This window comes from Xiphophorus couchianus, chromosome 4 (assembly GCF_001444195.1).
Source record: "Xiphophorus couchianus chromosome 4, X_couchianus-1.0, whole genome shotgun sequence".
NCBI classification, from domain to species: Eukaryota; Metazoa; Chordata; class Actinopteri; order Cyprinodontiformes; family Poeciliidae; genus Xiphophorus; species Xiphophorus couchianus.
Window position 1 is genome coordinate 7264162 of NC_040231.1, and position 23618 is coordinate 7287779.

Here is a 23618-nt window from a genome sequence, read left to right on the forward strand (position 1 = left end):
GCACCTCCGTCCTACACACCTTGCTCCGAGCGTCTCATCACAACCCCGTGCCCTCTGCTCTTTACTTGGACAGATGCTCAGTCACACACATAAAATGAAGACATATATTCACAGAGAGATGCTTTTCGTGTAAGGCTCAAACAATCCGGTTATAGCTGGTGCACATCTGGTTTGAGACATTTGTGTTGGCTCTAATCTATTAAGTGTATAGATATATATTTTTTTCACCTCCTGGTAACAAAAACCTCTTTTTCATTTGATTTCTAATATATCTGCTATTAGCCTTTTAGTTATTTTATGCAGTCTTTTAAATTCAAAGACTTTCAATTAATCTACTAAAAAGCGAAACAAAGACCTTTTGTTCTGTCATTGATGAAAATTCAAAAGGATTTTTTTTTTTTTTGCTTTTCTTTCATCTAACCTGTCCTGTGTTTTTTGTGTCTTCTCCCCTTCCTTTCTGTGTTCTCAATCCCCGTCCCTTGTCTCACCTTCTTTCTACTTTGTGGCCTTTTCTCAGGCTTTGTGAGTTTCGATAACCCATCCAGTGCTCAGGCCGCTATCCAGGCTATGAATGGCTTCCAGATAGGCATGAAGAGGCTGAAGGTGCAGCTAAAGCGGCCAAAGGACGCCAACCGACCTTACTGACTCGTCTGCTGTCCATAAACAGGTGCAGTACCACTTATGGCATAGCATACTAGTGTACAATGACATTGGACTTAAAAGATTTTGTGCTTTATTAATTTCTTGATTTACAACAGTAGCTGTCTCAAATTATGATGGAAACCATTCATTATAAAGGATCTTCTATTTACTTTTTTGAAGGTGTAATTTTTGTCTTAGTAACATTTAGTAATAAGATTTACCATCTTAATAATTTACATCTCATTGCCTCTAATCACTTGTTTCAATTCACATCAGATGTGATAAAGTGTGGTAAAACTTAACTATTTCATTGAGATCTAACTTTGTCTCTGCACTAAGACTCATGACATGACTGTTAAGGTAACAGTCATATCCAGAGGTCGCATTAACGGAATATTCTCCGTATTTGACCGATTATTTTTTTAAATGACTGGAAAATTTAAAGCCCGTCGGTCATTTGACAGGTTATAATTAACACCCCTGACTGGTGCACATGGGCAGACATTATAGACTTTATGCAAAGAGTTCATCACAGAGGCAACTAAAATCAATCAATAAAAAAATCCTTTCTGAATATTATCTCATGGACTCTAAACTACCGTATTTTCCAGATTATAGAGCGCACCTCACTATAAGCCACACCCGCAAAGTTTTGTTTTTTTTTAAACTGGAAGCGTACATACATAAGCCGCACCAGGCTATAAGCCACTGGTATCTCTGCCGCTCTCGGTTTTCCACAGAGGGAGAGTGGGAGAAATTAATAACAAATAAATCTGCTATTAAGGACACAGCCCTCCGTCTCCAACACCGAACCATAGATTCGTTCATGGCGAGCTTACGTGCAGCGGCTATCGATCTGGTCAATAGCCTTCAATTTAAAAGCTGCATCATATGAACTTCTTGATATTTTCCATGATGAGGTTGTATGAGTTTGAAAACATTTTTCCTTAGTGCCTGCTGCTAAAAAAATATTAGCACTTTCTTCTTTGATTTTCAATTTTGACTTCCAATGATTCTTATCAGGTTACTTTATTTCACAAAAATGTGTTTTCTCTGTGGTTTATTAAAACAAAATTTGTATCTGCATGGAACTCTGGGGCAACATTGGTGTGCTTTCTTACTTGACTGCCTGGAGTAGCATTGGCAAGAGATCCAGAGTGTTTAGCTGTAGGTTACAAATCCCAAATGGCAAAAATGTTTCGCCTAAAATAGCTCGGCATTACATTTGAGTCAACTTCTAGGCAAAGTTAATGCTGTGCCTTCACTCATGTCGATTTTGAGGTAGAAAATGCATAATAGCAAGGAGCAACTTCAGATCTCAAATGATCATAATAAAATTGCTGATCAAAAGAAACTGACCAAAATAACTATTTATTTATTTATTTATTAGGAGGGGCGAATTTTAATCTAATATTTAATATTTGCTTTTAACTAATACCAAGAGCTACTAAACTAACTTTATGTAATGTTCACCAATTCTTAAACTGTACTTATGCAACATTTGCAATTTTATCAAAATAAATGTGCTAATAATGACCCACCCAGCCATTGTCTATACTCACAGATCCTTGTGGGGCCATGGGATGGGTGTGGGGCTTGTCCACAGTGACCACAGGATCTCCTGTGGTGATTGGAAGTGGGAAGTGGGGTACTCCATGGACATGTTGCTAGCATTTTATTTTAATGCCTAAGAATACATAGCAATAAGTAAACAGAATTTAATAACTCAAATAAATGTGTTATTTTCTACTATTCTGTTCTATTGACTTAAACTTCACAAAAACAAAAAGAAGTTTAAGATACTGACATTGGCAGGGACACCCTCCAATGTTAGTATTGCAGTAATATTTAATTCATCACATTTTTTTAATTATTATTATAATTTTTTTTTTAATTTCCTTTGACCAGTTATGGTTTTAATTTATACACAGGGCATTTGTTGAATACTTCCCTAAATGTGTTTAAATATTATGTGAACATATTTCTGGTACTCCTATGAAATGCAACAGCAACTAAGGAATCATACTAAATAGCACGGTTACCTTTTTGGGTGATCTTCTGGTTTACTTGCCGCCATATATCTTGATTACTTCACATTTTGATCCCAAAACATATGAGCTTTCATATATACCAATATAGACGTGGCTTGCTCTTAGCACCAGGATCCCTGAATAGACTAATTTCACAGTGTCACAACTGATTCAAATAATCATCGCCCATCTGTTTACAAACCACAGCTGCCAAGCGCAAAAATAATATAGATGCATGCTCTCAAATCCCAACTGGCAGGACTACTTTTCATTACAATAACATAAGCCTGGATTCAATCCCCCCATAAATGAATGCATGGTATTACCACTTGCTTGTTTTAGATGTGCCTCTTTAAAAGCCACAGGATGGCATATGCAGTACAAATGATAAATGCACCTTCTATCAGTTCCCTGACAGCATTTGAATGGAGCTATGGCCTGCTAATTGCGGAGAAGCTTTCAAAGCTGACACACAAAGAGGAAAAAAGATGGCAGGGTGTATTTGATTTATCACAGTTACAGGGACAAATGGTAAATATCCTGCGACTCTGCCGGATGACAGAGCAGTCATTAGGATATACTTTAAAAGTCACAAAGTAAATCCATTACCCACATTAACATTCCGTCACTTAATCAGGAAGTGTGTTTATGCCTGTTGGTGTGTGTGCAGCGTCCTCCTTTGTCTTTCATCCAGCTCAGTCCATTTCACTTTCTCTGAAGTTATCAGACCATTTCTCTAGCTGTAGTTTAGAAAAGAAAAAAACACAGCAAAACTGGTAATAAGCCAAGAAGAACACTGAGTCCATTTTTTATTTGTATTTATTTTTTCAAAGTTTAAGTTTCAAAGGTTTTTAGTTTCTTAAAGAACAACAACAATACAGGAACATCTCAATACATGTGAAAATTATTATAAGTTAATTAACTTTAAATAGTAAAACTCACTATTTATACTAAAAATACACCAAGAAATATATTTTAAGTGGTCATTGTTAAGCTAATAAAAAAAGGAGATTTGTTTGTTAAATTTTAAAAAGTACATGAGACTAACAAAAAACATTTTAAGTACAGAAATATTATATTATGGTCAATATAATCAAGGAAAAGACTGCTATGCAGTTGTTTAGCAGACAACCACTGAGATCCTCCACAAGAAAAAAAGCCAGGGAGACCGTAAAAGGATAGTTGCTAAAGAAGCTTATTGTTTAAAGTGTCATATGCAACCATATTAATGGAAAGTTGTGTTGAAGAAGAATTATTGAGAGCACTAAAGACAATTCAACAGTTTTGGGGGATATTAACAAGGTGTGAACTGGTGTCAGTCAGAACTTCTTATTTAGAGATGTATCCAGGATATGAGCTACAACTGTTCCCTTCCTTGTGTTGAGCTTATCCTTAGCTAGAAATATCAACAGCACCTTACTTGATCTAAGAGAAAGAAAGAGAGAAAGATTTCTGTCCCACGGTCCTCTCAGATTGAAAATTGTGCATTTCATTTAAAATATATATGTGACGTAAGAGTGCAGATCCACATAATCAAATATAATTGAGGTCCATTTTAAGGCTCCCACTGTCAGTGATGATTCTGGGAGCCATGTTCTTCTGGTGGCAGTCAATTGAATTTCATCCACTCCAAAGTCAGCACAGCTATCTACCAATGAAATTTTAGAGGACTTCTTGCTTTCATCTAATGAAAAGACTAACAGAGATGTTGATTTCCTTTTTTCTGAAAGATATTGCACCTGTCCACACTGACAAAAACATCAATGCCTGATCTGATGACCTTAATATATCTGTGCTTGCCTGGTCAGCAAACTTCCCTGCCCTTAATCATGTAGCTTCTCTACGGGGTTTAAGTCAATATGAAGAAAAAAGACACCAGATCCAAAAATGTAGAAGAGCTGAAAGCTCTCAGAATAACCTAGGCTTCCTTTACACCCACAGAGCCAAAGGTTGATCACCTCCAAACCACACCGCAATGATGCAGCAAATAATGCAAAAGAAGCTCCAATCAAGTATGAGGTTCAGTTTCCTTGTAATACTTTTCAGTTGCCCCATTTTTCTATTAAAAACTTATTTTTTATCAGTCTTACAAATATTTTACTTTCCTGAAAAACTTAATTTGGGGTTTTCATTAACTTCATGCCACATTAATCAAAAGTAACATAAAAATAAGAAGCTTAAAATATATCACTCTGTGTGTAAATGAATTGAGTTTCCCTTTTTCAATTTAATTATTTTAATTACTTTTTAACATTCTGATTTGCAGAGATGCACATCCACAAACAAAATATTGAAAAAGAGCAGTAACTTGTATATATTTTTTAATTCTGTTATTCCATAATCTCAATTGCTACAAATGCAAACTGAAAAATGCTTCTTTGTAAATAAAAAAAAACTTCAATATGTAGATAAGTACAGAGGCTGCTGTTTTCTCTGACTCTGACAATGTTGCTTTGAAGTTGAATTAAAAACCAGATCAGACAGCATTCTTCTCTTCTGGTCTCAGGAGCCTCGCTACTCTTAAATTCCATTCTGTGTCTTAAAGATAAACTTAATGCAAAAAAGCAGTGAAGCACTCACTGTACAGCCACCCTCACAGCAAACAATGCAAGGCAAATCCAATTACTGAAGACAGAACAAGTTTCTGAAATATGCATTTCTGCCGTTAGGGTTATCTTTGTGAATATAAACATAAGTTCAACCTTTTAACCTGCAAATGTCAGTTTGGGAATGTTTTACCACCAGACAGAAGAACAAATAAAGACCTTTTTGATGTTCTGTGCTGAGCTGAATATCATTTGTTCTGTTGTACTGTCTTTTTTCTAGTTTAATGATCATAATGAATATATTTGATTTGGCAGCCAAAATAAGTGAAATTGTGGTACACAAACATACGGGGGGTTCTTTGAAATCTGACTCAAGGAAAAGAAAATCCCACTGTTTCTTTCTTTTTTTTCACTCCCACCAACCTGGCAACCTGACATGGCCAATCACAGTGTGAGGTGGCCTTTCTCCGCTATAGCCACACACCCCACCGACACCTGTCATGGGGTCAAGTTCCCACAGCTGTAAGTTGAACCCATGGTGTCATTTTCTTCTGGATGACGTCATGTGGTGGGACTGTGACTGCGTTGCATGACGTGGCGTTGGTTGATATCTCTGAACTCTATCTCTTTATATTCTGCCCTCCTTTCATATATATATTATATATATACTTTATATTGTACATTGGCAGTTTGTGGAGTGCGGTAGTCGATGAACTTATTGGCTGGTACCTGTAAAATGACATGCTGACTGGTTTGGTGATTATAACTGGAAGTGGCCTTTAGCTCTTTGTGCCATTGTACTGTGTACCTTGTCCTCTTGTGGGGTTTGTGTGTATGGATGTACTGTACTTTTTATTTTTCTACCTCTTTGCATTCATGTCCACAGTGTCCTTCTTTCACAAAATTCAAAATTTAATTTTGCAAAAAGGACCTTTTTCTTCATCTACTCCACAGCTCTTTAGATGGGCAATACCCAGAGTGACCCTTCGTTCGTGTAACAGATTGTATTCCCTTTGTGTTTCGGTGAATGGTAACACTCCTTCTACACAGGGAATTCTTCTGCAAAACCATTTTGTTTGTCTAACATAAGAATCATTTCCTATTTATTTATTCATGAGGATGCAAAGCAAAAGAAATAAAAGAGATTAAGCAGACCTGTAGACCCACATAAACCAAATGAGTCCCCTTAAAATACTCTAAATATTGACTGGTTAGCATGCCATTTGAACTTTCATGTTGTCACTTTTCAACCACAGATCTCATGAAATGTTTCTGCTAATCTGCGTCATATACCATCACAAATATGTAACGTACTTGTGAAGTGGAAATGAAATAGCAGATGGTTTTCAGTTGTTTTTCATTGTTAATAAAACATCTGGAATTGTGACATACGTTTTGTTCAGTCTCCCCATGAGAAAACCAAGCCGCTGACATTATCAGATTTCTTCAAGTGTCTGTGAACATCAATTTTCAAGTCTTGCCACAGACTCAGCTCAGTTTAAATCTGAATTTTGACTGAACCATTCCCAGCACATACTACACTTGTGTCCTTTGTGTGGATATGGTTTGATCGAAACCACTCCATTGTAGATGTCCAGGCTTTACATGGTGATTGTTCAAATAACAGACGTACCTCTGCAAGAAATTCTCAAAAGATTTCTTTGAGAATTTCCCTCTTTTGTCCTAACTGACCAGAGCATCTTCAGGTGCACCATGTTTTCGAAATGCTACATTTGTAGGCTGTGCATTGCTATAATTTGATGGGATCTTGATCAATTTATAATAGTCAATGATCGGACATGTAAAAAACAGAAATGTAGAACTAAAAATGCATTAATCCCACTGTCACTTGGACAATACTTAAATCCTTTACATCCTAAATAAAACAAACACAGCCACCCTAAATTTATAAGATTTTTTATATTTCAAGCAATGCTAAAAGACTAATGCTGATCTGAGAGAATAAACTAAAATACACAGAGGGAAGAACATAAAAAATATTTAAAAATTAAACACAAAGAAATGACCTGTAATTGCACAGTACTAACAATCATGAACATAAAGAAATTAAGTGAATGCAGTAAAACCTTACAAACATTAATAACAAACTAAGAAAACCAACACTAACCTAAACTGAAACACCCAAGGATGTGACACATTTCCTTCATTTTACACTTTACAACTTTTCAGTTTGACTATCACATAAAACCTTAATAAAATATATTCAAGTTTATAGTCGGAACACAAAATATTACAGTTTCATGTGTATAAATTACATTGCGCTGTAGTTGTGTTTGTAGTTTTTAGCATGTCAACTGATAAACAAATTCATATTTTCTGCTGTTCAAATGTCACACAACTTGATATGTGAACAACTGACAGCAAACAGATTCACAATGAAAAAGGTCCTTTCTTTGCAAGTTGGTTGTTGATACACCCAAGGCCATCCTGAAAGGAGTCATCAAATTTCCCTTGCCCTGTTTCAGAAGAGCTGCAGGCGACTCACCCTCCTGTAGTTTTTCTATTCACTGAACTCAGTGGGAGGGAGGAGAGAGGGGTGCGCAAACAGTGAGAAATAAAGTTTTTCTGGCCTCAACTCTGATTCTCAAGTACGAGGAGTCTTTTATGGTGCATTTTAAGAATGTGGTAACAAGTGAGTTTTAATATACCTTCTAAAGAAATAAAGAATTATTGTTTATGATCTGACACACCTGGTGTTTGAAATAACTTTCAAGGAAGCTCTTTTCATGTGGGAAAAATAGATAAATTTTAAAAAACCGCTGTCTGTTTCATTTGTGCTACACCTAAAGGTAGAAATGCCCTTATAACGTACAAAAGAATGTATCTGTAATTGGGATTGTTAGTGCCGTATGTCACTAATGGCTGGGCTGGCTTTGTTACTCGCAACAAATAATTTTGAATCTAGGCCATGTGTCTGAAAAAGCAGATCTATTATGAAACTGTAACAAGCTCATTTACAGAAATGGAAAGGTAGAACAAAGAGAGCACCCAGGCATGTGTTCCCATCAAAAAGTCAGACCCTTTCATGTTCATTCCCAAAGAGTGATTTGCTGTGATTTTGCTTTCTTTCTTCAAACTGCATCATAGTTCACAGCATATTAGCCCTGATGGGCAGTAAACATATTCTTTTATATCCAGTGCTTAACAGCTCCAACACATGCAGTATGATGTCAATCCAACACATAGACAGGGAAGGGTTTCCAAATTAGAGGCCATTTGTTGACATGTTCACATTTCTTTTCTAACCATCGGTTTTCTGTCACTCTAATTATTACGCAGTTTTAACTCTCTTTAACACTTGTTTTCTTCTTTTTATCTCTCATGTTCTTTTGTAGTTTTTTTGTTTGTAGGGAATTAACAAAGAGATGAATGACAGCAATGTCTCAAGCAGCTTTTCTTTTCCGAGCAGTAAGAACCCAGTCAGTTTAAATTAGGCCTTCCTTGGATTAGTGCTGTCACAGTGTAGATGTCTGTTCCATATGGTTTTAACACAGATCTCCCACCCCACCTCTAGCCCACTTATTTCTGGCTGTGATTGACACACTGTTTTTTTTTCTTCTTCTTCTTCTTCCCGTCTGTTCCTCTCGCTGTTGGCTGTGCCTGTCAGTCTGTGTGATAACCAGGAGCCAGCAACCCTGAGCATGTTTGCTACAGCCTTCCTGAATCCACTCACCTTATTCTTTCCTGTCTCTTTCTCTTTTCCTCTCTCTGTGTCACAGGATGAAGGGCCACAACACCTTATTTCCACAAGTGCAGTAAAAGTACAAAGACTCCTCGTTCTGCTACATATCATGAAGAAAGGGTGGTCCCTTGATCCTCCTGGAAAGCCGCTGAAAGATTGAGTGACTGAAAGAAGGATCCCAGAGTTGTTGTTTTTTATTATCATTTTAGTTTTTTCTTTCTTCGCAAATGCCTCTCTTTACCCTTTTTTGCTTTGGCATCTGTGGAAGAAGATTTTTTGCAGAGACCAACTTTTTGCTGCTGTTTTTTAGACATGATGAAAAGGAAAAAAAAACTTTATAGACTCATTATGCTCAAAGCATGCATACTGACACAGGATACAGATAAACTCACTTAAAAAATATTTTAAAAAATAAACCAAACATACAAGAAATTAAACAAGCTGCACTTAATGAATGAAAAACTTAAAAAAAAAAAAGACTCTGTACATGTATAAATACGTGCAAATGCCAACACAAGAACTGAAGCAAATCCATTCGCGCACACACACACTAATATACACACACACACACCAGCCTGCTGCCATTTTGGTTTTTGTGCCTACACAGGTGTTGTGCTCTGTGACAGGGCAAGCTCTGCATCGAAGTGGAAAAACAAGAAGAAGAAAAGGAGAGGAGTGGGGAAATCCAGGATAATTTACATGCATCATTCCTTAGGAAATAGGGACCAAAGGACTAAATGCTTTTTAAAAGATTATAAATATATAAATATATAAATATATATTTAAAAACTCATACCTTGTAGCTGCAAGTATTTACTCCTAGTGGAAAAAAAGAATCATTAAATCAATATCCAGTGGCTTACTGTAAGAATGAATAAAAGAAAATGGAAATAATGTATAAAAAAGACATGGAGTCGTAGTATAGAGGCTGATCTTTCGCTCTGGATGCTGATTTTAGCAGCAGGTTGTAGAATAGTGATGTATACTAGAAAAAAGTACATTTGCAAATTTTTGCTGTTGTTAAAAAAAATCATTTAATTTCCCATTAAAGGTTGGTGAAAGACGGAGTAACAAAAACATTTATCCATGCCTTTGGACGGCACATGTTCATTTTTTTTTTTTCTTATATGTAAAGGTAACAGCCACTGGATATCCCACTCATCATGATGTATAAGGCACTGCACTCTCTGACAGCTAAAGAGACTGATCTAGCAGACTAAAAAGGAAAACAAGAGACAAAGAAAACTGAACTCCGTGATGTCTGTGCTGGACAGCGTGCAGATATTTAAGGCTTCTCACTGGCCTTTGTGTTCAAGCGACAATCCACTGTAAAGACCAAGTCAAATGGACATGGGGTGTCTGTTTTTCCCCTCTCTTTCTGTTCAATCCCCTTGACCTTTTGTATTGCATCATGAAGTGTATATTTTGAAGCCACACATGATTGAAATAAGATGGATAAAAGACAGATAGATGACCATGAAGAGAACAGCGAAAAAGCACGAGAGGAGGAGGAGTAGGGCAACAGCTACTGAAACTGCCAGGAGAATGAACTGTGTTTAGCAATGAACTAACCTTGTGGTTCTCTCCTCAAGTTAACGCCGAAAAAAAAAAAAAAAGCAGGGATGTCTGAATGATAAGACTAGGCTGTCTGTGTCTAGCAGAGGCATTGCAGTTTAGAGTGACAAAAGTTTCATCTTATTTGTTAGCAGATAAAAATAAACACAAATTTAATCTAATACATTCAAGGAGAAATAGGGTAGGCTTTTAAGGCTCATTTAGCTCAGCTGAACCTAAATTATACAAATTTTACTTTAAACATATTCCCTGACCATTTTTTTCACTTTATAAAACATGGAAGTTATGAGTAAAAGCAACTGCTTAAACAGACTAAATCTATGAAATGTAGGAACCACTCATCATCCTCGCTCAACTCATCCATAGCTTTTCAGAGTAAAGCACTCTAGTGTTGTCACTTTTTGATTTAGAGTCCTGTTGCCTTTTTTGACTGTTTTAGAGCTGTACATGTGGACTCCTCTGTAAAGCCCAATCAATATGTTTGGAGTCAGGGAGGAGCTCTGGTTGTTTTCAGTCACTATGAGCACTTCCTAATTTGCTCTGCAGAACACCAGCTCGCATCCTTAAACCAGCCCTTCTGAGCACTGACAGCTGGCATTAAGAGGCAGGGCAAGGCAAGAAGGAGTTGAGCAGGAAGAGAGGAAATCAGTGGCTTATCACATTTACATCCTTCTTAAGTGATGCTTCATGGTTGTTGCAGCACAATGTTGCTGACAGAATTAGAAATGGCAGTCAAGCCTTTGGCGACAAATATTATGGATCTGTAATGTATGCTTCCGAAGAACCCGTATTTATTTCCAAACAGATCATATTTCCTGCTTGGACTCTTCTTCTTGCCTTCTCTTTCCTCAAGATTTTGACACAACAACGCGGAGAGTTTAACCAAAAGAAGTGCCAGCGCATTCCATTTTTCTAATGCTCCACCTCTGTCATTTAAGTGGGCTTAAGGTCTTGATCCAAGCTTTGTCAACCACCTTGTCTTATTGGGACTTTTTTAATGTTTGAACATTACACACGCCCTTTCAAATCACAGCTGTTCACCATAACCCCACTGATTTTTTATTTTAACCTACTGAGCTACTGCGTGTGCTCACTACACTTCAATTATCTCTTGCACTATATTAAACATGCTTTTCAACATTCCCTAATCACACCACAATCATAAGCCTCTATACATTAGCAGCAATGAAGTGAAAAATCACAGGGATAATCACCTGGACCCAATGATGGCAGAGATGGTTCCCAACATGCACATGGGTGACAGAAGGAAGATTAGGGAGAATTATGTCTGTGCCTACTCCTTGGCAAGGCTGCTGACAGCTGACCTGGCATCACTAACACAGCCACATTTACCAGGAGAGTGGATGGGGAATGCAAAACAAAACAATCCATATTGGCCTTAAAATTGCAGAGCAGATTGGCAGTGCCAAAAACTAAAATAGTAGTGCAAAGTCAAGCAAAGCATTAGCTTTCCCTGCTCAACAACTGTTCCAAAAACAGTTGCTTATAAAATGGGTCAAAACCAACAATTTTGTGGGAAATGTCCAATCCTGCTCTCGTAGCAGCTGAGAGTCCTGTGTATCCGCAACAAAATTGCTTCTCAGCAGTTGGCAATAGAGGTCAACCAATTTTACAAAACAACTTGCTCAGACTAGTTTCTTTTCCCTCCTTGTATTTCTGCTAAGAGACTTCCAAAGCACACTTTTGCTCAACTGTAACATAATATGCAGAAGCACAGCTCTTCAGAGAAGAATGATGTCCAACGAATTGCTTATTTTGTAATGGAATTATTACATAACATTTCTTCTTGTACTTTTTCCCTACGTAACCTTTGGTATAAATGCCGAAGAATGCATGAAGTGGGTTAGAAAAAGGCTGCATCCTCTGAACAGTTTGTGTTTATTATCTGTTTGAAGCAGAAGCCGTCAGTTGGCAGAGTAATGTTCAATGAGCAATTGAATGTTCCATGCTTGTCTTGGCAATCCCTAAAATACACTCAGTAACATAAATCTTGCATGCACGCTCCACTGAACTTTTCCATCTTAAATCAGATGCTGTAGTGTTTTCTCTCCTAATAGCAGGTTGAGTCCCCAGTGAGCCAAAATCCAGCCCAGCTTAGCCTCCTGCTGTCTAGCTTGGCTGATAGTGCAACATTCATGTAGCATGTACCTGCTATGCCAGAGCTAAATTAGGAAATGTGAAACTAGCACTTGAACACTTTTAACAAGGGTGCTCCGATTACCTTTACACCCTGGGAAGGATGGTGCTGAAGTGTTGAGCATTGAAAGCAGAGACAGTGGCGTATGTGCACTAGAGCTACCAAAATGAGACAGAAAGTTTGTTTTTAGAGTTTTACATTGCTTGTTGAAATTTAAGTCTGCTTCTCTTTCAGTCTCTGAACCCTAAAAAGTGGCAACTACTAAGTTACCAAATTGTGATTTTGCATATTTCCTGAAAGTTGATATAGGTAAAGGTTAGTTAGGACTTTGTCTCTAATAATATAGAACTAAGTAAAAGCTTTCATACAACTTATCAGAATTGCTATGTTACGACCACAAGCTTCAAAGTATTTTATTAGCATTGTTCACATACAATGCCTTGCAGTGCATTCATTATGAAGTGGATGTAAAAGCACACATGATTTTCAATATTGTTCTACAAACTTAAAAACTCTAAAGTGTGGAGTACATATGTATTCAGACCCCCCAAGTTAACACTTTGTAGAATCACTGTTTGATGCAGACACATTCAGAGGTTTATTTCTAACAGCTTTGCACATCTGGCAGACTGTGTCCACCTGGAATGGGTCATTCTATCACATTAATATGCTTTCACCAAAACCACTACATTGCATCTCTACCTGTATGTTCAGGTTTGTTGTTCTTTGGGACGTTGAGCCTTTGTCTCAGTCTTTGTGGCCCTAACATGTTTTATTTTCTAGCCCCTGCCCTTAGATCCATTTGTCTTCATATGAACTCCAACAAATTGCCCTGTTTAGTGAAGTAAAGAATTCCCACAGCATGATCCAGCCATCGCCATGTTCTATGATGAAGACCCTGGATTTCTTTTCTGATGAATTCTTTCAGGCTTGTTTTAGGTAGATGCTTTAGGAAATTTGCATTTCTGACATACTTTTTCCATTTTCTAGATGACTGATTGTGGGGTGTTGTATGACTTAACCCGGCATCAAGCTTCTCCACAACTTTATCCCTGATCTGTTTGCTGTTCCTTAGCTTTCTTGTTGTTGAGCTTTTTTTTCTCTAACAAACCCATGAGGTCTTTATAGAACAGTGTAATCAAATTACACACAGCATACTAAAATTTACACAGATTATCAATTATGTGGTTTTTGAATGAATGTGGTTGCATTAAATTTATGAGGTGTAACTTTATAATGGGGTTGAATGCATTTGCACAGCTCACTTTTCACATTTAAATTCACACACACACAAAAATCACAAATAATCCCGATGAACTTTAGTGTTAGATGTTAGGTGAAACAAATTTAGAAACAATCAGAGTGAACAGCATTTCACTCTGGTGTGTCATCATTTATGAAATTAAATATTGCTTTGGCTCTGATTTGCTCTTTTAACATGAACTTAAAAAAAGGTTTCTAAATTGATGAGATATTTTAGCAAGGAAATAAGAAAGATGCATGCATATTATTACTTGCAAGGCTTGTTGTTTAGCGTTGCATATATTCTTGGAGGAATAGAGTGGAATATGAATATCCAACCCACTGGGTGCATAACACTCTGAAATAGTGGTGATTGTCAAGGAAAGGAAGCAAAATGTAATTGACTGAAAGCAGAGAGATAATTAAAGGAACCTGTTGGACAGGAGGGAAGAAATTAATGCCTCTCATTTAATAGCTGCATTGGGAAAGAGCTGTTCCATCGTCTCATTTTGGCACCTAAAAGGGTTTTGCTCTGGAAATGGAATTTTGGATAGAAAAAGATGGTGGGTGGGAATAGTGGAAACAGGCACTGGGTGGTGTTGGTGCTGGTGGGGGGGTGCTGCGTGCTAAACTGAAACTCCACAAAATCGCTCCCAATGCTCAGGGCATCAGGCACAATGATGTCATGATTAGTGGAGAGGTTCAGAGCCTTGCCTTAACCCTGATCCTGAAAAGGTCGAGCAGACAAATAGGGAGACAGTGTGAGGCAGCAGAGGGGACTGATATATCAACAAATTCTCGGTTTGGACCTAAATGGTCATAATTCAATTCCAAGAGTAACAAAGACACATCTTAATATCCACCAGAATGCACAGAAAAAGACTTAAGGTGTGTGTGGCGACATTTAACAACACCAAGAAATAAAGGTCAAGACTTTTTTTCTGTATTTCTTAATGTAAATAGCCTTTGAAACACTAATAAGGGCAAGGCTCTATAGCAACTTGTGTTGAGAAGCTCAACTCTGTGGGACAATGATGTCACTATAAAATGTATCCACAGCAGTGCAGGGATTTAGGAGAGTTTAAGTCCTCTTAAGCCCCTTAGGTTTGGGCTGTGAACATGCATCCTACAACCGAAAGCGTCGGACCAAGGCTTAGAAATTATTTGACTTAGTGTCAGACCTAAGCCATGGCCCCAAAATGATCCGTTAATTAAGATTCCGTGTACACCGTCATGTCATGATTTTTCTGACAGAAGAAAGATTGCCGGTGCAGTAATTGGATTAGTCCAATTGGGGCTGATGAACAGATATGGCAGTGACAGTAGAGTTCATCCGTCTGTACAAACGCTCCGTGCTTGACAATTTAGAGGCAAAAAGGAGAAGAAAACATCAGCTACGAGTAGACTTTAAGAAATTAATCACAAGAAAACATTTAGGCTTTTGCAGCAGTTACAGAGGCTTTTCCTCTCCAGGTACCAGTTTGTTTAGCATGTACATAAACCATTTTGGATTCAAGCATTTATGACACAAGGTTTGAAACTATACATACATGGTTAGGCTGACACTGGAGGAACGGACAAACAACAAAGCAATCCCAGCAGAACCCCTTATTGCTTGATCCAGTCTGCCACTGTTCTCCTAACCAGACAGCTGCATTATACCTGTACATACAATATAGCTTATTTTTAAATTCTGTTTATCTTTCTTTATAGGTCGTACATTAGATCATGTTCAAACGTAAAAAAAAATAAAAGAATGGCTAATATATTTCAGTGAAACTGAGAAAAGGAACATATTGAATAATTTATCAAAAGCAGAAGATAAAATGTTTTTATTTCTTGTAAAGTGAAACACTGTTGTTTAAAAAGGGGGATTTTATACTCATATCAGTAAATGTTTCTTTATTTTTTCCACTCTGTTGTGTTATTAACCGCTGAAGCTGGGCAAACCCGTTGTCACAAGGTTTAATCGGATATCCTTTGATCGTTTTTCTTTATTTTTGGGGCCGTACAATCCCTGTGTGAAATCCCCTGTGGATGGACGAGTTCAAAGAGATTTTTCTCTCTGAAAGCTATTAAATCAATACAAGAATTAGCAAACTGCACTGTAAAAGGATGATTGATGGACCTGGTCCGTGGATTCAGAAAAAAAGAGTTTATTGCACAACTGAGTCCTAATGGTTTAGGTTTGTTGGAAAAAAGAAAAAAAAATCTTACTTGAGACCTTGTGGTATTTCAAAGCAAAGAAAATATAACCTCAAACAAAACAAAGAGAAAAGGAAAAAACCAGACAAAAAATATCAAATTTTGCCATCCTATTGGTTTTGGGACCTATGCTGTCATATATTATTGTCTTTTAACCACTGTTGGTGTCCTGTAACAGTACCCTTTTTATGTCTTTATTCTTTTCAGGGTTATTTGTCATCATTGACATATCTCTGAGCTTCATATTCTCTGCTCCTTCCTAAGGGATGTTTCAACCACAGCTTCTTACTTAATGTGAGTCAATCCACTAAAGACACTGTGCCAACAGTAGATCATGTGACACCACTTTGCTCCAGTCGAGTCGGTTTGTAAAAGTGAGTTGGGAATTCTGCCTTAAACCCAGCACTACCTGTGAAGAGTGGTCAGACACTTTATTCTGAGGATGCCAAAAGCTCTTTAAAGCAAACATTTAGCCAGATTCAGTTTTAGCCTCAAGCCCATTGTGACACAAATATGGATGTGGTTGTCCACCTCCATTTCCATTGGTTACAAGGACCAAAATGTAAACAAACTCAGCTAGCTGAGCAGTTTGCTTCAATCAAGCATTCATTGAGAACCTTTAAAGTGTTCATTATTCTACGTTCATATTTTTTGTATTATAAATCATTACATTCCCAGCTTCACTATGTAATTTCAGTTTTTATTAAATGTTCAAAATTTATTATAATTTTCTTAGGTATTTTAAAAATAATCATGTTTTTTTTTTCTTCTTTGATTTGAAAGATTTTGAGTTAATGTTTCTGCTTTTTTTGTTTCAAACAGAAATGTAATTTAAATACCGCTGGCTGGGGCCCGTTTCCCTGGTTCGGGATGATATCTCCCATAGTGATCCTGAACTCTGTAGTTCTCTAGTTATTATATTCTGCTTAGACTAAAATAAAGCACAGTCCTGTAGAAGACGAAAACTCTTTTGTCTGTTATTTATTCAAGGTACCCCGTTAAGAATGCATTTTTAAGGTATGGATTTATCATGTCTTGTGCAGAGGTTTAAATGAGTATGTGTCCTAATGTTACATGGATTGCAGAGGGCATGTCATTGTATTAATTGAGCTAACAGCTCTAACCATATCCGAATACCAAATTAGATAAGACGGTTAGTAGAGAATAGTTTAAAAAGGGCGAATAATGCATAATAAATGGAAGGGAGATTGAAAGAGGGAGGGGAATAAATTGTGAATTGATTAAAGGGAAATGGATATTCAGCTCTTGTCCCCAGAAGATTTTACAGTAGAAACAATATCAGATTCTATGAGTACTGCTCATTATCATCTGTAACTAAGTAGGAGGAAAACAGTTAATCAAAGCTTTGCCTCTTACTTCTCCAATGGAAAACACTACACTAAAAAATGCCATATATAAGTGAGAAGGGTAATTTCTCTGTGTTTTCTGGTTTCCTCCCACACATGCAAACTGTTAAGATAAGTTACTGCTCACTGATGATTCTGAATAGGATAAAAGACGGTATTTTTTTTCCTCTTAGCAATAATTAAAATCTCATTCTAGGAGACAAATGCTAGCCTGAAACTGAATGAAAAGTACTTGCCCTCTCAACCTAATGACTGGATGTTGATGGCTACTCCCATGAAGTATTTTTTCTTTTCTTTTTTTATCGTTTAGAGGTAGACTTGCTGCTATGCTTATTATCATCCTTTTGCATAGTGAAAATAAGCTTTAGATTCAAGTCAGATTGCTGGGAATTCTCTTTCAGGATTTTCTGGTAGAAAGTGTAATTTATGGTTCCATCAATTGAATATCAACTAGGTCCGGAAGCACTAAAGCAGCTGCACACAATCATGCTAGTGTGTTTAAATGTTCTCTTAATCACATTGTTCTGAATTTGGTTTAATGTAATGGGTCACACATCTTACAAAATGTTTTACTTTTGTCTCATTATTTCATATATTTTACAAAACATAAAGATGCCACTTTTTGATTCTCTTCGTTATTGTTAACTTGTAAACATTGGCAATTAAGGTCTGAAGTTCTTTGTATGTTGTTCACTTCATCAGCTGTTAGCTAACTGGCGTTTGTCCAAAATGTGCTAACAGGTGTAAATCCAAAATTACTGCATTTTGGATTTATTCTGGTTATGTTTGCAGAACATTAACATTTGCTTATCCTTAACAATTAAGTTGACAGAAAAAAACAATAATATAAATCTACTTCTTTACTGCACTTATACTTTAGGTACAGAAAGGTAGTGAGAACTAAGCCTAAACACCAAAGGACAATGAGGAAAATATGTCTTTTTTTCCAGCCCTGGTTTAAATCAATAGTGTTTTTGCTATGCACCACACAGGGATGCACCCAATTTGCATTGGCTGGACAAAAGCAATAGGAAATTATTTTATAAGAAGAAACTTAACTGAACTTGCTTGTTGTTTAAAATGTGCTACCCCCTTACGTATCTGCACCCTGAACGGTGTGCCATGTCACTAACATCAGAAACCGCCGCTGCCATCAGGAGGAAAACTGTCATACTATCTGTTTTCAGAATAGAGTGTAATACACTAGGAAACATCAATGCCCAAGCCATCCCAAGACACATAACATCGTTTCTCGTTGATGAGTCTCTTTTGTGTATCTGCGTCGCACCATTGGTGTGGAAACAGATTTATGGATGCTAAATTTGCAGGTGATAAAAAGGTAATGAGTGGTCAGTTGGGGCACTAACTCTTACCCATTCACATGCTGACTTCTGAGCAGAGTCCTTGGAGACTGTCTCTCATTGTGCTGCAAGACAGTCCGTGATTCCACATGACAAACTGGATTGTTCCTGGAGCGAGTCCTGCTGAATTATTTTGGTCCTTTCGATTGCATCTCCTACTCCTGAGATTTTCCCCGACGGTTGCCTTTGAGCCATAAGCCTCGACAGCCACCGTTGTCGATACTCAATCTGTTCTGTAACCCCTAAAGCTGATGAAATGTGCTAACAGGCGTTTGTTTGTTTGTCTCTGGAAGGGGGACCAGGGGAAAGAAAATGGAACAACAAGACTCTTTTGACAGTTCCATTTTTTGCGATGTTTTGGTGTAAGGGATAATCATGAAGTATGGATTGGATAGGGGAAAGTTATTACATTTTGTTGTCTTTATCCTTGTTTGAGCTGGATAAAAAAAAAGGTCAGATTGTTCAAAACATGGTACTTTGCCATTTTCAGGTTTATCCCCAATTGTCAGTGTAGAGTAAAAACGCTGTTGTTCACACGTCTCTGTCTTGTATGACTCAAAATCTTCCCTGTAAATTTGTCAATTTGATGTAGAATCCTCTGTATAGTAAAGTGCTACTGTGTGCTTTATCGGTGATCTTGATTAACATTGAATTGACAAAGCTCTGTTAAGATGAAGTCAAGTAAAAAGCTCAGCATCAATACTTCTGACTTTTAGTGTCCATTTTTGACTTTACTACCGTGCTGTTCAATCCCATTAATGCACATTTTGTCTAAGAAATAAATAGAATAGAACATAGAGTAGAAACAACCTTTTATGTCCATCAGTGAGTACATTTGAGTATACAAGCAAGTGAAAGACATGGAAGCATGCAGATTCATGCAAAACTTACATTATAAAATTAAATATGAATATGAGACAGTACATTAAGGGCATATTTATAATATAAGAAAAAAAAAATAAATATGCATAGTCAATAAAATTAGCATTCTCAGATTAGAAGATGCTTTCAATTGTGTTTTTCTTTTTTTAAATACAAAATGTGTATGTCTATAAAAACACCATCAGAGTATTTACAAGAACTTAAATTATGCCAAAAACAGTATGGATGTGAAAACTCAATGGGTTTGACTTGGGAGCAGTGATGTTTATTAAGTCTTACAGATGCTGGTAGACAGGACTGTCTCCTGCCACTACCTTCAGGATGAGGGGGCATCCTATGACAAAGCTGGTTTTTCTGATATATTTATCTAATCACATCCTCTCAATGGTAGATGCATTGCTGCTTCAACAGCCACCACAGAGTCAAAAAGTGTCTTCCAACCTCTGACTGAACTCAAAAAGATCAGTATCCTAATCACGTAGAGTGTGCTCTGACCCTTTCTGTAAAGAGCATCTGTGTTGTGACTCCAGTCTAGTTTAATGTTCAAGTGAACACCTAGTACTTATAAAAGTCCTTTCAATGTCCACAATGCATTGATGTTCACCAGTGTCATTGTGGTGGATTTTCACCTGTGGAAATCCTCCACGAGGTCTTTTGTTTTCCTTGTGTTGATCAGATGATAACTCCACAGGTCACCATCTGACCAACAAAGTCTTATGTCCACTGTCTGTACTGACTCTACTGCACTTGTGATGAGGCCGACTATCATCGCAAGTGTCATCAAATAACTTTTGTAGATTCAGCTTGGGGATTTGATTGAGGGGTCTGGAGCATAAATAGTGAACAGGAAGGGTGTCAGCACAATTTCATGAGGGACTCCGATACTGCGACTAGCTTGTTAGAGACACAGCTCCTGTAATCTTGCAAACTATGGCTGGCCAAAATAGTAGTCGAGTTTCCACTAGAAAAGATGGTGGTCCACTCACTTTATAACTGCATGATATTAAGAGTACAGAAGAAATCAAAGAACAAATCCTCACAGTGTTTGCAGGTTTTTTCAGGTGGATAAGAAATCGGTGCAAGAAGTAAATGATGGCATCATCCCCCTCGATGCGAAGACTGTACTATCCCTACTATAGTGGATCCAACAAAGAACTCTCCAGAGAGCAAAGATAGTTGAGGACCAACCTCACTAGTCTTCATCAAATTTGAGGTTAGTGCTCCCAGCCTGTAGCTGCTGAGATCCTTCAAATGAGTGGTCTTCTCCATTGGTACCACACAGGAAGTCTTCCATAGCTGTGGCATCATCTCCAGCTTCAGACTTGTTGAATATGTATTCTCTGATGCCACACAAATGATCTGTGGAGCACTTCAGGAGTCTGGAGCTGATGCCAACTGGACCTGTGACCTTTTGCACCTTGATCTTTTGCAGCTCGTTTCTCACCTGAGGTGTTGAAAGAGACAAGATGGTGCAGAAGGAGGGCAGGCTGGAGTTCTCTAAAGCAGTGGGGGTGGGTGATGGCTGAGATCTGAGAGGTGTGATGTTTGGGGAAGAAAAGCAAGCAGTCATCAAAGATAAGGGGGCTTGCAGCAGGTGAGACTGGGCTGGGGGTTGCATGAGTGTCTGATCAAACCTGTTGAAAACTTGTTCACATCATTCACCCACCCTAAATCGCAGACAATCCTTTGTCCTTGAGATGTAGATGAATCGTTGAGTCTTGATCTGATTAGATGACTCTTCTGTGAAGAGCCATCAAAAGATAAGTCTCCAGAAGACACTCCTTTGAAGACAATAATATGCACATTTTTGGACAAGGCAGACAGTTTGACAGAGTAGTGAAAGAAGTCATCTATGTGAAACATGAAAAGCGTACCTTGAACACAGGAGGTGGCCTCAAATTTAATCTAACATCTACTATGCAACCTTAACTCATATTCCCAGGAAGTTTCACAAAAACTCACACCATGGGACATATGACCAAAACAATGCGCATGTTGATATTGTAGGGGACTTGCTGGGATTGTATGACACCACCAGGGAATTGAATAGAGAGTTCAACCAGAGATTCATGTGACCTCAATGGCCTTGTTAGTGATAATAGTAACCTCATTAGTGATCTTTAATGTCTTATCAGTGTGATTGTTTCCGATGACAACTTATAAGCTGGATACTTCCAAATTAAATTTCAGAACTGAAGAAACCTCCTGATGAGATGAACCATCTCCAAGATAACGGGAGAATTCCAGTTACCTTTGAATAAAACTTTGAAGACTTATAGGGAAGAAGACATCATGAGCAGCTGACTGGCCAATCACAAGTGGTCTTGGGTTAATTTGAAAGATACAGTATTCAGGCAATAATATATCCTCATTTTTTTCTGTAGCATAGTCTTTAAAGTCAGAGATACGTCATTAAGTTATGAAGATGTCTTGTCCATCATATGTGCTTATGTTATGTCATTACCACCTGTTCTCTTCCATGCTTGCTATAAGTTCCCACACGCCCTATCAACTCAACCATTAAGAATGAATCTTAAAGTAACTGACAGGTTTTTAGAATATAGTCTGAACTTAAAGGAAACTGTATCATAAAAGTGAAAATATACTGTATATCTTTGATCCAATTATATCTGACACTTCACCTGCATTGTTGCTTTTTCCAGCCTGGATAAAGCAACAATATCTTATGTCTTTTTACAGCATTTGGGAAGCAATATGTTTACAAATAGATTAAATGGCACCATGTATGCTACTGATTTCAGGTGAGTCACACTCAAAATTACAACTAAAACTTGTAGTTTTTATGCTTCCAATTATGACTGTTTCAATTGGGGTAATGCTATTGAACTTAGGTGTGGTTGGGAGGCCTCTGACTCCAAGCTTACTAGATTTATAATGAAGTAATGCCATTTTATCATAGTTTAGACTGCAGACATCACTTTATGTGCTTTTAAATTTCTGTCATTTGCCCATCCTACGTTGTTTGAAAGTAATTGTGAATAATTGGCCTTTCAGCTTCTTAACTATGTCCAACAGAAATATTTACCATATTCCTTCCACTTACCATGCATTTAGAATTTGAATGTTGGTGTCCATTAATCTGTCAGTGCATCCATTAGGGACACTCAAGCATTTGGGAGCATCTGCACACTTCAACAGGCATGTTCTGTAATAGAAAACATTTTGCTGAGTAAAAGTCTAACTTATGACACTCAAATTTAAAAGTGCAATTAATAAATTTTAAATTTGTATTTCTAAATTTTCTTCTTCTTGTTCTTTTGAAGGTGTTATGGTAACGTTTTTTGTACACTGTCTTGAATAGGGTGTGAATGGGTATGATTGAGGGTGGAAAATTTCCATTCCAACCACCTTAACATGCAAATTCTGAAATAACAAACAATTATAACTAAATGAAAGTGTGAAGAAGACCTGGGTAAGCAAAGCTCTACAATCCCTTTGATCCTATTATGTATTACAAAAGCTTAATCAATATCCAATCAAGGGGAATACAGAGAGCCCTGTCTTACAGAGCTCTTTGTTGTCAGAGGTGAGGTTGCCATGGTGACTAGACAGGTGTCGAGAGCTTAGACTGCAGCTGTATTGATGAAAATTAAGAAGCATTGATGGGGCTTGAAGATGCCGGGATTGAAAAGGGAGATAATTAAAGCAAGGGATACAGCGGGAGATGTAGAAGCAGGAGACAAAAGAGATTTAGGCTGGAGGTAATGCAGACAGGTGGAACTTGAACATGTTGTTGTTTGTCTGTCTGACCTCGTTCACCAGCACAATGGGAGGAAGTGTACTTTCCTTCATTGTGACACCCCAGAACACTTGAATGTTGTTAAATGAGAAATATATTTCAAGTCACAGTCAAATAAGGGAATAATTGTTAAAGGCTTTTAAAACA

The 23618-nt window shown here is 37.4% G+C and overlaps 1 protein-coding gene across 8 annotated transcripts in view; it reads left to right on the plus strand.

The window, feature by feature from the left end:
- The window catches only part of celf6 (CUGBP Elav-like family member 6), a 159752-nt gene extending 142683 nt beyond the window's left edge, over positions 1-17069 (plus strand). For 7 of the 8 annotated variants that reach the window (XM_028015081.1, XM_028015084.1, XM_028015080.1 and 4 more), the window contains 2 exons: positions 518-667; positions 8959-17069. In XM_028015081.1, coding sequence (XP_027870882.1) covers positions 518-645 — 128 coding nt within the window. In that variant the 3' untranslated portion in view covers positions 646-667; positions 8959-17069. Of the gene's footprint in view, positions 1-517; positions 668-5668; positions 5741-8958 lie in introns of all 8 variants that reach the window. The other variant, XR_003595198.1, reaches the window with a different exon arrangement.
- Positions 17070-23618: the final 6549 nt, after the last annotated feature.